The 15005-nt window shown below is 46.2% G+C and overlaps 1 protein-coding gene and 1 long non-coding RNA gene across 2 annotated transcripts; one reads left to right on the forward strand and one right to left on the reverse strand.

The window, feature by feature from the left end:
- Window positions 1-2209: 2209 nt before the first annotated feature.
- Window positions 2210-7196, forward strand: LOC105467497 (alpha-1-antitrypsin-related protein). The gene is made up of 4 exons (XM_011717117.3): window positions 2210-2858; window positions 4282-4552; window positions 5940-6087; window positions 6929-7196. The coding sequence occupies exons 1-4, from the start codon at window positions 2210-2212 to the stop codon at window positions 7118-7120; spliced, it is 1260 nt and encodes a 419-aa protein (XP_011715419.2). The 3' UTR covers window positions 7121-7196.
- LOC105467495 (uncharacterized) lies at window positions 5655-10989 on the reverse strand. Its single transcript, XR_003014894.2, has 4 exons — window positions 10856-10989; window positions 10681-10745; window positions 6834-6985; window positions 5655-6177 (listed from the first exon to the last, which is right to left on the reverse strand). It is a non-coding gene; the product is annotated as an uncharacterized lncRNA (long non-coding RNA).
- Between the last annotated feature and the right edge of the window lie 4016 nt (window positions 10990-15005).

Here is a 15005-nt window from a genome sequence, read left to right on the forward strand (position 1 = left end):
CAGGCCTGTTGTCACCACTTCCTCTCCCACATACTCATGTTTTTCTGGAGAGAACAACCTCTCCGGGTCCTGTATTGCTGTTAGGCCCAGGGCTGGAACCAGCAATACCCTAGTCTCCCCTGAGCTGACAGCAGGTTCCTCAGCCCATGTTTGTGGCAGGGACCCCCGACCCATAGTAGGGCAAGTCCAGGCCAGGCTGCAGGGGCTGGGGCACAGGTTCCTCTGTGGGCACAGCCCCTGACTCTCCCTGGGGGCTGTCGTTAAGCCCTGGGTCCAGGAGGAGCCTTATAGATGTCAGAGCTCCATCATGTCAGTGAGGAGAGTGGCTGTAGGTTCCTGAGACCTGGGACAGCAGGCACAATGCAATCCTGGGGACCCTAAACAGGGCCCCCATCCCGGAGGAATGGACATCCCACACGGCCTGGGCCCAGGCAGATTCAGCTGGGCCTCACTTGACTTAAGTCCGGTCTGAAAGGAGAGAAGCTTCTGTCCAATCAGGCAAGAGGAGACCTTCAAGACAGCCAGGGTGATCTGAGCCCCCACCCCAGGGGAGCTCCACAGGGGGCAATTAGCAAGGCCAGGGGATGGTTTGTCATCATCCCTGTGAGTTGAGGGTGACTACATGACTGTGGTTTTATTGAGAATGTTGTCAAACATCCTAGGATGCGTGGCAGAGCCCCCCACAGCATAGCACTGCCCAGCCCAGTATGTCCACACGGCCAGGATCAGGAGCCCTGACATCCTCCGGGTCTGGCCAAGAGCAGTATCCAAGGTCCCAGCCTCTGAGGAGGCAGTATTGCAGCTCTACGCAGAGCACTTGGCCAGCAGTTGGTGGCCTGTTGGCTCCCAGTTCTGCCTGACCAGCTGTGTGGCCTTGAACAAGTTACTGAACCACTCTGAGTTCACCTTTCCCATCCTACAAAAATGAACAAGTTACTGAACCCCTCTGAGTTCACCTTTCCCATCCTATGAAAATAGAAATTACAAGACATACCTTTAGACGAAAGGCAAAGTCTGCGATTGCCTCTAGAAACAGGGCTGTCCTGTGCTTTAATCAGCAGCATTCCCCAGGCCAGGAATGCCACAGGGCGCAGACAATTATCAAACCAGGCTCCAGGGTCCTGTAAGGTGAAGGCTATCGCAGTTGGGAGGAGAGGGAGAGGCATGAAGTGTGTGGAATCTGGGGAGAGCCTAGACAGAAATCAGGCAGGCTGGATTTACACAGCGCCTCTGAGCTCTGGCTGTGTGTCACGGCACAGTATCCTGTCCCTCTGGGGACAGAGCTTCTTTGTCCATTAAATAAGGGAGGTCAATGGAGATCTCCAAGGACTGTTGTGGTGTGTGGAAGTCATTGCTGATCCTGACTTAACCCACTTCCTTAGTAACCCTGGGCAAGTTCCTTATGCTTCCTGTGCCCCCGTTTCCTCTTTTCTAAAATGGGGGCTGGACGCCGTGGCTCATGCCTCTAATCCCAGCATTTTGGGAGGCCAAGTAGGGAGGATCACTTGAGTTCAGGAGTTTGAGACCAGCCTGGGCAACATGACGAAACCCTGTCTCCATTAAAATACAAAAAATTAGCCTGGCATGGTGTGCACACCTATAATCCCCGCTACTCGGGAGACCGAGGCAGGAGAAACGCTTGAACTCGGGAGGCGGAGGTTTCAGTGAGCCGAGGTCATGCCACTGCACTCCAGCCTGGGTGACAGAGCTAGACTCTGCCTCCAAAAAATGAAATAATATGAAATAAAACAAAATGGGGCTGTGGCACTTGCACCTCAAGGTCATTACAGAGTTAAGTGGAGCTGCAGAGAGCAAGGACTCAAGACCCAGCTGGCCAAGCTGAGGGATGCTGGCTTTTCCTGTTTGCTGACCTTGGGCATGAGCCTAACCTCTCTGGGCTTTGGTTTCCTCATCTGTAAAAGGAGGATAGTAGCATTACCACCTCACAGGATTGTTACAAGAAAGCAATGAGTTAACACACGTGTGTGCTTAGAACAGTTCTTGGCATATGCTAAGCACCTTGTACATGCTTGCTATCTTTCTGATTCTTTCAATGATGATGATGTAGGAGAGTGCTTGCAACGGGCTGGGCGCATGGTGGATGTTTAATAATTCATGGTTGCATTCACACGATGTCAGTCCCTCGTCACTGGGAGTCATCCTGTGCCCTGACTTGGGGCCTGGCCTTCTGTCTCTGTCTTGCAGGACAATGCCATTCTCTGTCTCATGGGGTGTCCTCGTGCTGGCAGGCCTGTGCTACCTGGTCCCCAGCTCCCTGGCTGAGGATCCCCAGGAAGATGCTGCCCAGAAGACGAATACATCCCACCATGATCAAGGGGACTGGGAGGACCCTGCTTGCCGGAAGATCTCCTATAATATCATCGACCTCGCCTTTGATTTGTACAAAGAGCTGGCTGATCTATCACAAACCAGCAATATCTTAGTCGCCCCAACGAGCGTGGCTATGGCCTTTGTAATGCTCTCCCTGGGGACTAAGGCTGACACTCGCACAGAGATCCTGGAAGGCCTGAATTTCAATCTCACGGAGACGCCTGAGGCCAAGATCCACGAATGCTTCCAGCAAGTTCTCCAAGCTAGGCCAGACACCCGGCTCCAGCTGACCACCGGCAGTAGCCTGTTTGTCAACAAGAGTGTGAAGCTAGTGGACACGTTTTTGGAGGATATCAAGAAACTGTACCACTCAGAAGCCTCCTCCATCAACTTCAGGGACACCGAGGAGGCCAAGGAGCAGATCAACAACTATGTGGAGAAGAGAACTGGAAGAAAAATAGTGGATTTGGTCAAACATCTGAAAAAAAACACAAGTCTTGCCCTGGTGGATTACATTTCCTTTCACGGTAAGGTGGCACCACCTGCCCAAGCCCGTTCCACTGAAATAATCCAAACATATTCTCAAACTACTAGTTCTTAAGCTTTCCTAGACAACGTACTATGAGATATGGCAGGGCAGGGCATTTAACATGGATTCTGCAATTTTCCAAACACGAACAGTAAAATACTTTCCATGATCAAATAAGATTGAAGAATGATGAGTTCAAGACAGCCAAACCATCATCTTCCCTACAGACCTGTCAGAGCCTTTATTGTCCTAATACTCATTGGAAATCCCTAACAGGTAGGGGACAGAATATGAAATGCTTCCCACATGCTAAAGCCAGAAAAATGTTTTGTAGCACATGCATAAAGGGATAGTTCCATGGAAACATACTTTAGACGGCTCTAGTATCCCAGAAGCAGCGTCAGCTTTGTGGTCTAAAATATTGGAGTTCAAACCCTGCCTCTACCACTTACTAGCTTTTGATAAAGGACAATGCATTCTACCTCTCTGAGGTGCTAATTTCCCATCTTAGCATGGACAAAATAGCATCCTTGCTGTCAGGTGGTTTTAAGGATTAAACAAGTGACAAAGACCGTGGGGACAGTGTGTGGCATACAGCAGGTGATAGACTCTTCTGTATCTCAGGCTGCCTTCCTACCCCTGAAGGGTTAAAATGTCCGGGTCCTGGGGGCCCCAGGGCATTCTAAGCCAGCTCCCACTGTTCCAGGAAAACAGCACAGGGGAGGGGAGGTGGGAGGCAGGGCCAGGGGCTGCTTCCTCCACTCTGAGGCTCCCTTGCTCTTGAGGCAAAGGAGGGCAGTGGAGAGCAGCCAGGCTGCAGTCAGCACAACTGAGGTCCTGGCTCTGCTGTGGCTTAGGGCAGGCCCCGGTCCCTCTCCAGCCCCAGTCTGCTCCTTCTGTCCAATGAGAAAGCTGGGATCAGGGGTCCCTGAGGCGCCTGCCCACTGGGCATGCCTCGATGGTGAAGCTGTCTTGGTATGGCAGAGGGGAGGCTGCCTAGGCACCTGCGTTTCCCCTGCCGCTCCAGGGAAAGGCCTCAGGAGTACTAAGCAGAATGTGTCCTCGTATCTCGAGGGAGCCAGCCCTCTGCATGAGACAGGAAGCCTCCAGTCAGAGGTGGCAAGGCATAAGGAGTTCCGGTTTTCCTCATTAACTTTCATTAACCATTCCCAAGCCACTATAGGATAAACAGAGTCAAATGTAAATGCTGCTTAGAAACTCTGGATTCTTCTTTATCTTCAGGTGATTCTCACAAAAGCTCTCCAGCAGCCGGATAGTTTCATTTGAATCCCATTTTACAGAGGATGAAGGTGAAGCAGAGGGAAGTGTCTCGTCAAAGGGGCTCAGGGTTCCTTTCATTCACACACTTCCACCCTTTTATCGCATACCTGGGTGATGCCCACCTTCCTTTTTCTTCCCAGGCAAATGGAAAGATAAATTCAAGGCTGAGCGCATTACGATAGAGGGCTTCCATGTGGATGATAAAACCATCATCAAAGTGCCTATGATAAACCACGTGGGCAGATTTGAGATCCACCGGGACAAGGAGTTATCCAGCTGGGTGCTGGCACAGCACTATGTGGGGAACGCCACTGCCTTCTTCATCCTGCCCGACCCAAAGAAGATGTGGCACTTGGAAGAGAAACTGACCTACAGCCACCTTGAAAATATCCAGAGAGCCTTTGACATAAGGTGATTTCCAGTGCAGGGGCTGAGCTCAGACCTTTGAGCCATGTCAGGAGTGAGGCCCATCAGGACTGGCCAGAGGGCTGGGGAGGGTGGACCCCACATCCCTGGGTCACAGCTACTGCAGCCGACAGAGGCCACCACTGAGTTCAGGTAGCGCCATCCATGGTCCATGAGGAGGTAAAGGTCTTGTCACTCCAGCGTGGACGCTCTCCCTTCCCAATATCCAGTGCCCAGGGCAGGGACAGCAGCACCACCACACATTCTGGCAGAACCAAGAAGGAACAGATGGGCTTCCTGGCAAAGGCAGCAGGGGAGTGTGGAGTTCAAGGGTAGACTGTCCCTGTGGGGATGGGGGAAGAGCCTGTGTGGCTAGACCCAGAAAAGCAAGGGTCGGAATTGGAACAGCCAGGGCACGTTAGCAGAAGGCTTGAGTTTCTCTGTCACTTTATCGGTGCTGTTAGATTGGGTGCCCTGTAGTAAATGATACTTGAGCATAAGCCACACATTAGTGTATCTGTGCATTCGTAATTATGCCCATGTCCTCTTGATCTGGTTTATTTTTATTTTTACACTGTAAAACCAAGATGAAAATACGAAAGGTCTCAGGTTCATAGTAAGGATGGAGGCTGGAATTTCTCTGTCCCATGCAAACGCCTCCTGAGGTCCCTGCTCCAGGGGTTGAGAAAGAACAAGGAGGCTGAGAGGGTAACGGATCAGAGCCCAGAGCCAGGCTACCCGCTCACACCAGACCCTGCCCGGGGCGGCTCTGTCTCCCCATGGAAAACAAGAGGGGAACACTCAGCCTGGTGTGGTCAGTCTTCTATCATACCTTGAATGGATGTCACTGGGTACTGCTGCCAGCCCCATGTTCCCCTGGGTGTGAGGCCCTGGGGATGTTCCAGGCTGGGGGCCAGGTGACCCAACACTACAGGATGAGACACGCTTCCAGGACACCTAGAATCTGCCTGGAGGGCTTCTCAACGGAGGTGGCATTTCAAACTGCCTTAACAAGATGATTAGTTTGGTATTAACATTCTTTGATTCTGGGTATAGAGGAGCTCAAAGAAAAACAAACCAAGGTCAACTTCCGATTGCTTTATTTTATTTTTTTAAATTTTTCTTTTAGGTTCAGGGGTCCATGTGCAGGTTTGTTATATAGGTAAACCCTGGGGGTTTGTTGTGTAGATTATTTCGTCACCCAGGTACTACGCATAGTATTCAATAGTTATTTTCTCTGATCCTCTCCCTCTGACTTCTGATCTTGATATGGGTGAGGACACGGCACTAAGTGGTAGAAACAGTCAGGAAAGAAAGCCCTGGTACTGTGGTGGGTTCCAGAAGAACAGGAGAAATGCTGCTCCATGCCTCGATTCTCTTTCCTGCATGGCAGGTCTGTCAGTCTACATTTCCCCAAACTGTCCGTTTCTGGAACCTATGAACTCAAGAGAGTCCTCAGGAATCTGGGCATCATCAAGATCTTCAGCAACGAGGCCGACCTCTCTGGAGCCAGTCAGGAGGCACCCCTGAAGCTGTCCAAGGTGAGGTCACCCAGAAGACCGTGTCGTCCCCTGGTGTCAGCTGGCAGATTGTATGGCAGTCACAGCTCCATCCTGAGGCTGAGGAAGGGGCTAAGAGACACAAATGAAGACCCAGGCTGAGCCCTGAGGATGCCCGAGATTCACTGAGACGGGCCACGGCCCGACGGCGGAGCTGGGGAGGTGCCTCCTGTGCAGCTGGCACTTTCAGGGCCTCGCCTGCTATTGTGTCACTGATCCTTTGCCCAGGACCTTCTAGTCCTGGGCCTTAATTTATCCGTATTGATACAAAAAAGCTTAGGCTCAGTCATTTTGAAAGCCTTTTTGGCCCCTCTCATCTGTGAGATTTGGAGTTTTTGGTGCATCACCAAGCCTGAACCAATGAGTGATTTGAGCAAAAGATGACACTAATTTAGGAAAACTAAAGGTGACCAAAGAGCAACTGCAGTTCCGTGAATGGCTGCGTTATTTCGGGGTCTGGGCACCGTGAAGGTCACCGTTAGAGTCCACGTCCCCAAGGAGCTTAAAGCGGGGTACTAGAAAGGAGAGAGCCCTGGAAGCAGACGTGCAGTGGGGAGTTGTGGGTGCATCCTGAGCAGGGGAGAGGCACTTGTAGGGAAGGTGGACAGCGGGGAGCCAGCCCCATCACCCAGAGCCTTGATAGGGAGCAAGGCCTGTGTGACAGGGAGGGAGAGGACGTGGAGGGTCAGGGCCACCCGAGTGGAGAAAGGCTGGAGTGAGTGCCTCACCTCCCAGGATACGGCTGTCCACGTGGGCGTTGCTCCGGGCCTGGGCTGGGGCAAAGCTCAGCCTCGGAATGTATCTCTGCTTCTCTCCGCTCCAGGCTGTGCATGTGGCTGTGCTGACAGTTGATGAGAAAGGGACCGAAGCCACCGGAACCCTCCATTTGGAAGAGAAGGCCCGGTCTAAGTATCAGACAATCATGTTCAACCGGCCCTTCCTGGTCATCATCAAGGATGACATCACCAACTTTCTGCTCTTCATGGGAAAAGTGGCGAATCCCACCCAGAAATAACTGCCTGTCACTCCTCAGCCCCTCCCCTCCATCCCTGGCCTCCTCCCTGGATGACATTAAAGAAAGGCTGACCTGCCCCCTGCCTGCGTGTGATTGTGATTGCAAACCCCTCCCCTGTTGTTTCTGAGTCTCCCTTTGTGCGCTGAGGCCGCGTGTGGACTCCAGGTCCCCCTCAACCGTGTTCATGGAGCACCTGGCTGGGCAGGCACGTGCTGGGCCAGGATGGAGGGGGCTGAATCCTCAGTTTAAGGGCCTGGACCTGGGAGCTTATGGAAGAGCAAGGGGCTACCAGGAGTGGCCGCCAAGTCTGGGTCACCCGGAGAGAGCCAGGCCTGGGCATGAGTGCTAGGAGAACGCTGTGGCACTGTGGGACCCAGAGAAGCCACATTGCTGAGCCTCCTGTTCTCACAGGCAGCATGAGGAGAGAACGCCCCCACCCTGTGAGTGCAAAGCAGGCTGTCAGAGGCGTCGGCGGGGCCACTGCCACACCTTCCCTCCCCGCCAGGCCCTAACCCAGGGGTCGGGGAAGCCATATGTGCAGCCTTTGGTGGCGTCCATGTGGCCCAGAGTGAGAGGGGCTCCACCGTGTGTGTGTTTGTGTGTGTCTGTGTGTGTGTGTGGCTGCGTGGGTGTGTCTCTGTGTGGGTATGTCTGTTTGTGTCTATGTGTGGGTCTCTGTGTGTGTCTGTGTGTCTGTGTATGTGCGTCTCTCTGTGTGTGCATCTGTCTGTGTGTATGTGTGTGGTTGCGTGGGTATGTCTGTGTGTGTGTGTCTCTGTGTGTGTGACCATGTGTGTCTGTGTGTCAGTGTGAGTGTGTGTGTTTGTGTCTGTGTGTCTAGGTATTTCTGTCTTTGTGTGTGTCTGCATATGGCTGTGGATATGTATGTGTGTGTCTGTGCGTTTGTGTGTTTGTGTGTCCCTGAGTCAATGTGAGTCTAAGTCTGTGTATCTGTGTGTCTGAGTCTATGTGTGTCAGGGTCCCTAGGTGTTCCTGTGTGCTTGTAGGTGGTTGTGGGTGAGGCTGTGTGTGCGATGTTTCTCTGTTTGTGTGAGTGTGTGTCTGAGTCTAAATGTGTCTATGTGTCTAGGTGTTTCTATCTAGACTGAAGATGTGTCTGCGGCTGTGAGTGCGTCTGTGTGTGTGTGTGTTTCTGTGATTGTGTGTCTCTGAGTCGGTGTGTCTGTGACTGTGTGTGTTACATGAAACAGAAGCAGATGTAGTGAGAATGAGGGGGTCTAACTCTCTTTATCCTGAAACAAGGACCCCTCACTGGGGTGGAGAGAACCAGTCCTTCCCAGTCACACCCAGGAGCCCTCGGGTGGCGATGGCAGCTGGTGTCACCACCCTAAGTGCCCACACAAACGGGCTATGGAGCCAGAGCCGCGAGGATTCCAGCTCCTGGTGAGAGATTCCCAGGCCAGGGTCTTGGTAGACACAAGCCTGGTGACTTCAGGCAGCTGGCAATTACTGGGCATCTTCCAAGGGTCGGGCACGGTTCCAGGCCCCTAGCGTGTACGAATGCCTTGACTCCTCTCCTCACTTCTCAGAGGGCGTGTCAAGGAGAGAGGAACCCGGATCTTGGATGGCCACGGGGCTTCCTTCCACCGACACTCCCACATGGCGGAACAGCGCAGGCTGGTTCTGCTGGACTGAGCCCATCCAGGGAAGAACAGCGAGACCCTCGGGTGAGATCGGACTCACTGGAGACAAACACCTTGACAGGAGCTGGAGGAGCCCCAGGCTGTTTTCCGGGACAGAGGGTTCCTGGACACAGGCACTGAGCATCCCCACGCCCCCCGAGACTGGCCCATGAGCACGAGAAGCCCTGAGAGTGCGTGGGGGTGGCCTGTGTGCAAGGCAGCGCAGCGAGCCTCTCTACAGAACCCACAGGCTGCGCTGGGTGAGGAGTTCTCCCTCAGCCTCCTCTGGAGCTGACACTGGAGAGAGCACCGTGAGCCTCCCTGCCTGGATTATTGTCTGCACTTAATATAGAAGGAAACTGAGGCACACAGAGTTTTAACTCCTCTTGGCCAGAGCCAGGATCTGAACCCAGGCATCTGAACCTTGGTGATCCTGCAGGGCAGAGTGAGTTGTGGGATGGAATTGCATCTCTCACAAAGTGCCCAGCACAGGGTGGGCCCCTACAGAGGGCAAGAGCTGGGGGGCGGGGCTCAGTCGGGTGTGATTTTCCCATTCTCCTGCCCTCCCCGGGCTGGGACTCCCCTGTGGTGTCCTGGTGTTCACCTGTGTCTCCACCTGCAAAGCCAGGAAGGACTCAGCCTTGGGGATGCCGCCCAGCTCTGCAACAGGCCCCACTGCCTCAGGCTTCTTCTTTCTTATGCAACCCCTTCGAAACTCCAGCCTGAGAAACCCCAGAGTCCAAGACCTTGTGCCCCCCACCCTAAGTGTCTCAGAGGAGGAAAGAGTGTCCTTTTCGCTCTGGCCCCTCAGAGCTTGTTACCCAGATTCCAGAGGACACTATGTCTTCTCCCCATGGCTCTCTGGGCCCCACCCTTCCATCCCAAGGGGACTCTACCTTTGATCTCTTGTTTAGAACTCCTGGCCTGAAAAGGAGATATGTATTCATTAACTCCTCAGATGACCTGGTGATCTTTTCCATCACCTTCTCCCTCTCTCTTATCTGGGTTCATGGCCCCATCCTTTACCTACTGGGGCCCTCACTGTTTCCCTGGCGTGTATCTCTAACTCTACAGCTCATCTGATATAAAAGGTAGTTATTTCCTAGGAGGAAATTTAAGAGATAGAGCCAGCAATGACAAAAGAGAGACCTTTCCGGAGGTGGGTCAGAACACTTAATTGAGTGTTTAGAGTTTTTTAGGAGATATAAATAAAGAGGACATGAGTAACAAAAGGGTAAATGGGTAAATTGGGGAGGCCACACAATGAGGAGAAAGCTTTGGGATCTGTATTCTTGTGGACCACAATGAGCTCAGGAGTTAAGGGATAAAGTCCAGGGTAAATAACGGTGTTGAGACCTCTGGGTATATCAAATATTAAAACAGAAATATCAATGTTCTGGAAGAAAGTATGAGGCGATTTATTTTCTTAATTTTTTAAGTGGATAAGGCCTTTCTAAAGAAGGCAGAAAACCCAAAAATCATAAAGCAAATACTGATAATATTTACCCTTATAAAATGCAAACTGAATTAGATTTGATTTACTTTTACTCTCTCAAGAGCAAAGAAAGTCCTGTAAATCCTGCCAGGTAATGTCAGGAGTTTGTTTTAGATGGTGGCAACTGCCTGAATGACTTTTAATTTGCTGTCTCATGCTTACCATTTAGAATGTTAATTTTTGCTCTTGGAAGATGTTCAGAAACAAGCAAGGGGGGAAAAAAGTAAAAGATCTAAATTATTTATATATGTGCATAACCAAACCAAAATGAGACCAAAATCAGATTGCCCACAAATTTTAAGCCAGGTGTGCAGATGAAACAAAACCTTAAATCAGGCAAGCAGAATTAACCAAAAGTGAATTCACGAAAAGACATGCCTCACAGAATGTAAGTTCTATAGAAACCAGAAGAGTATACTCACCATAGAGATGAATGTCTTTGTACCAGAAAAGGCTTGTCAGAAATGCCAAAAAGTCTCTTATCATCCTGGGAGGAATATGAGGTTCTTTATTTAAGATGGCCTTACTGGAATCAGATCTCAAGTAAAGTCAAAGAGCTTCTACAAAAATGGAGGCTTTGCCTGAGAGACGACTCACCAGTCTGCGACTCCTGGTGAGTCCTTAGACCAGAGTTCAGAGGGCTCAAGTGAGTACTGAACACCAGTCTCAAGAATCGCAGATGCCCACTGAAGGTGATCTTGCTTCAGGTCCCACTTCTGAATCCAGTTATGCCAACCTATACAACACACAAAGACGGAGAGTCTCTAAAAGCAAGTGGTGTGTATTCAGGAATGGGCAATGCAATGGGAATACAATCATAAGCTATGTGCATATTCAGAAAGGTAAAGGAAGACAAGGATTTTTAAAGGAAAAATATGGAGGATTACATAAATGTTTTGAGATAACTATCCTTGGCTATGAGGATCCGTAACAAAGGTGTTACGGATCCTCAGTTTTTGGGCAAGATACCCAGGTAATTAATCTGCAAGGTACTAACTTGGAAGACGAATGCCTGATATTCATAGGCCATAAAAATGGTTAACAAAGAAATAGCTTGAAATAATAACTGGCTTTGTTTAATACATCAGTTTTCATAAGGAATCTGGGTATAATTATTAAAAAATAAATAAGGTAAATTTAAATGACATAAACACTTATAAATAAACTTCATAGTTTCAAAAATCTTGTTGGTAATTTTAAATCTTAAAGTTATGTTAAATCAAGTAATAGATATTTATGAAATGTCTGGGTTATTTTCAAATAAGATAAAATACTGAAACATAAATTTCTGAACACAAATATAAGCTTGTTCTTAGCTTCTTAAGTTCTATAGAAAGATTAAATATATTTGGGTCTATTAATATATGTAAAAAATCATGTTAAGGGAAAACAGATTTCTAAAATTACAAAATGGTTCTCATCTACGAAATATTGATATGTAACAGACAGTTCCAAATTTCTTGCTTTCTAGGTTTTCATTAGAAATAAAGTTACTAAGAGTTAAATTTTTAATTAATGTATATAATTTTGTATACAAAATGTACAAAAAAGTAAAATGTGTATTTGATGAGAAAAATTATGACAGGCATAAAACTATGCTCTTTATTGAGAAAAAAGGTTATTTAAGGATTGTTTTAAATATGAATTTGGAAAGGAAATATTAACAGGGTTGAAAGAAACCGGTAAGTAGAAGAGAGATGTGAAGAAAGTTATAAGTATAAAGATGCATTATTGGTAAGAAAGTTTTAAAAAGAGAAGAGAATAACTTTTCAAAATAGTAAGAAAAAAAATCAATTTTTGTCCTAAAGTGAAGTGACTATTTTTTAAAAAAGAGGAAGTATAGGATAAAACTAAACTATTAAGTGTGTCATCAAAGGTCTGTGCAGGTCGCGAAAGGTTTTTAAAGGATGAATTTATGAAAGGAATTTTGTATGCAATCAAGTTGGCTACCATTAAAAAGAAATTATAAGTCTTTCTAAAGATTGAGCTTTGATAAAATGGATAGATAGATGATAGATAGATAGATAGATAGATAGATAGATAGATAGATAGATAGATAGAGATACATAGATAGATATAAAACTAAGATTTTGGTCACCTGTGTTAGAGCAACAAAATCGTCTTGAAGTATTGATCTGATCAATCCGATCTTAGTAAAATTTGCAAGAGGTTTTGATTTTGAATTCTGAACATTTTCAGCAATCTTCTAAACTGAAGACTTTTTCTTTTTTCGTCTTCATTTTATTTCCTGGCTTCAGGGGAGAAATGTTGTCATCTTCATTGACAATGGTAATTTCCTTTCTCAAGGTAAAGTTTTCCTCTTGAAGCTTCTCAGATTCGTATCTCAGTTCAACTTTTGCTGTACCTTAAAGTCTGGGATTTGCCATACATCATTGACTTCTACTCTTCCTCTTTCTCCACTCTTCCTCTTCTCTCCTATCATCATTTTCCCTGGTTCGAACCCTGCTGTTGTGGCCTGACATGAAAATATTTGTCTTGAAAGTCTAGAAAAGCAATGTTTCTCTCCAGTATAATTCAATTCTGAATTCTTGGGTTTTCTTGATGTGTCTGAATTGTTACCTGTAACCAGGCAAGTTCATATGCTTTCACTTTTTCTAAGAGCCATGTATTCCCCTGCTTGAGGTACTGATTTTTTTGTTTACTTATTCTATGATATGGTGTATACTCATAACCTTGAACACATTCTTCTTCTGACTAAATTCAAGTACCCTTTCATAAAGCTTGACTTCCAGTTTATCTACATGAGCTTCTTGTAAGGGGAATCACACTGCAAGAGGTTTATTTTTACCTACTGGCAATTGGCCTAGGAAAAAATACTTTTGTCATTTCCAGTCCTTCATGTTGTCTTTATTAGTTTTTGGTTTGTTTGTTTGTTTGTTTGTTTGTTTTTGAGTTACTTAGGGAAACTGAGCTTTGAAAGGATGAAGGGCTTTTTTTTTTCCACATCCATGTAACTTTCTTTATTGCTTTTGATGTCTTTGATGATCACTCTAGTTAAATGAGTGACTATTATTTCCATGGTAAACTGTGATTCTGTTTTGATTGCTTTGAACCTTTGACATCTTTGACAGGCTTCCTAAGGATTAAGTTGTAAATTAAATTTTTCTGACCTAAAATTATCTTTGAAATTTTCCAGTTGAACCCCTGGAGAGCTTCAGTGGGTATATCTCTCATCTTGTAGAGATACTAAATGATTAGCTTTATTGGGTGACTTGTATGGGAAGCATTTTCAAATGATAAATAATGCTAGATCTTCTTTCAGTTACATTTATGAGTATAATATTGATATGAATGTTTTAAAATTATATAGAACTCTTAGAAATCAAATATGTTATTAGTCATAATTCTAGTTATCATGTTGTATACCACTAAATTACCAAATTTCCTTCTGAATTTCTGGCTATGGTGAACTTTTATCAGATTTTTAACCATGATTATTCCAGGCTTCTAATAACTTTATGATAAAAGGGCTAAATAAAAATTTTCAGAATTCTAATGGAGAAACATGAATTCATAAAACTGCTAATCAAGATCATGCAAAACAAGAATTAAGTGAACTGAAACTAAGTGAACTGATAAAAAGTAATTTTGGCTTTGTATAGCCTCTTTATTTGAAATACTGTTAGTTCTTTTCTTAAACATTATTTCCAGTTTTAAGGATACTTTTTGTCTTAAATTATAGTTTACAGCAATTTGATAAAGTATATATTTGTGAACAAAAGTGAAAACATTTATTTTTTCTTCCTGCCTGATCCCTCCAGACTTCAGAAACTATTCCTGAGTATTCTTATTTTTATGACAATATAATTATTTACATAAGTCATTAAGAATCTGCTTTCCTTATAACAGAATACAATTGGAAACATTGATTACATTACCAAGGTTTTGCCTGAAATGTCATGTTTAAATTGTTATAGGTACTACCAACAATGTTTGTAGTCTACCTTGGTTTGGCTTCCTAGCCTCATGAGGTTTTTAAATCTGAGATTGGTATGTGGACAAATCCCTACATTTGCAAGCAAAATTAAACTATATGTAAAGAAATTCGTCTTACTCTGACCATCTTTAGTAAAAATCAGGATGACTATAGAGAGAAAAAGTTATGTTTCTAGGGACAAAATCCCTGTAATACACCTGTTATTAGATTGTAGCTCTGTGCCTTGTTTTCCTAATATTTTGAGTTCTTGTCATCTACCTGTAAATTGAACTGGATCCTAACTTCCTAATTTCCTTCAATATTTGGCTATAATTATCCAACTAAGAAAAAGAATTGCTCTGTTCCTAAAGCCCTAGAACCTGAAAGCAGACAATTTAGTATAAATTTCAAGGGACAAGTCTTGTGCCTGATGTATGGGCCACACAGAGAGTTCACCAAACTGCCTAACACCATACCAGGGACATTCAAACTGCAAACCAGGAAAAGAAGTTGATGGGCTCATGCTGTAGGCAACTTTCCCAAGACAAAGAAACAAGACTACCCGTCATAATGAAACTCTTGGCCCTTTAATTTTTCCCTTTTTATGCCTACCTTTTTTGCTTTTGACAGAATAATGGTGTAATTGAACTTTCACAATCAGTAAGTAGCTTCTGTTGGTAACTTGACAGAACCTGACCGAAGAGATCCTTTAGTATCTACTGGCTAAATGAGGAAATGTCTGTGCTATTGCTAATACTATATGCTGTACCTGAATAAACTCTTCTGGGAAGTTAAGACCCATATACAGAA

The sequence above is a fragment of the Macaca nemestrina genome, chromosome 7 (assembly GCF_043159975.1).
Source record: "Macaca nemestrina isolate mMacNem1 chromosome 7, mMacNem.hap1, whole genome shotgun sequence".
Classification (NCBI taxonomy): Eukaryota; Metazoa; Chordata; class Mammalia; order Primates; family Cercopithecidae; genus Macaca; species Macaca nemestrina.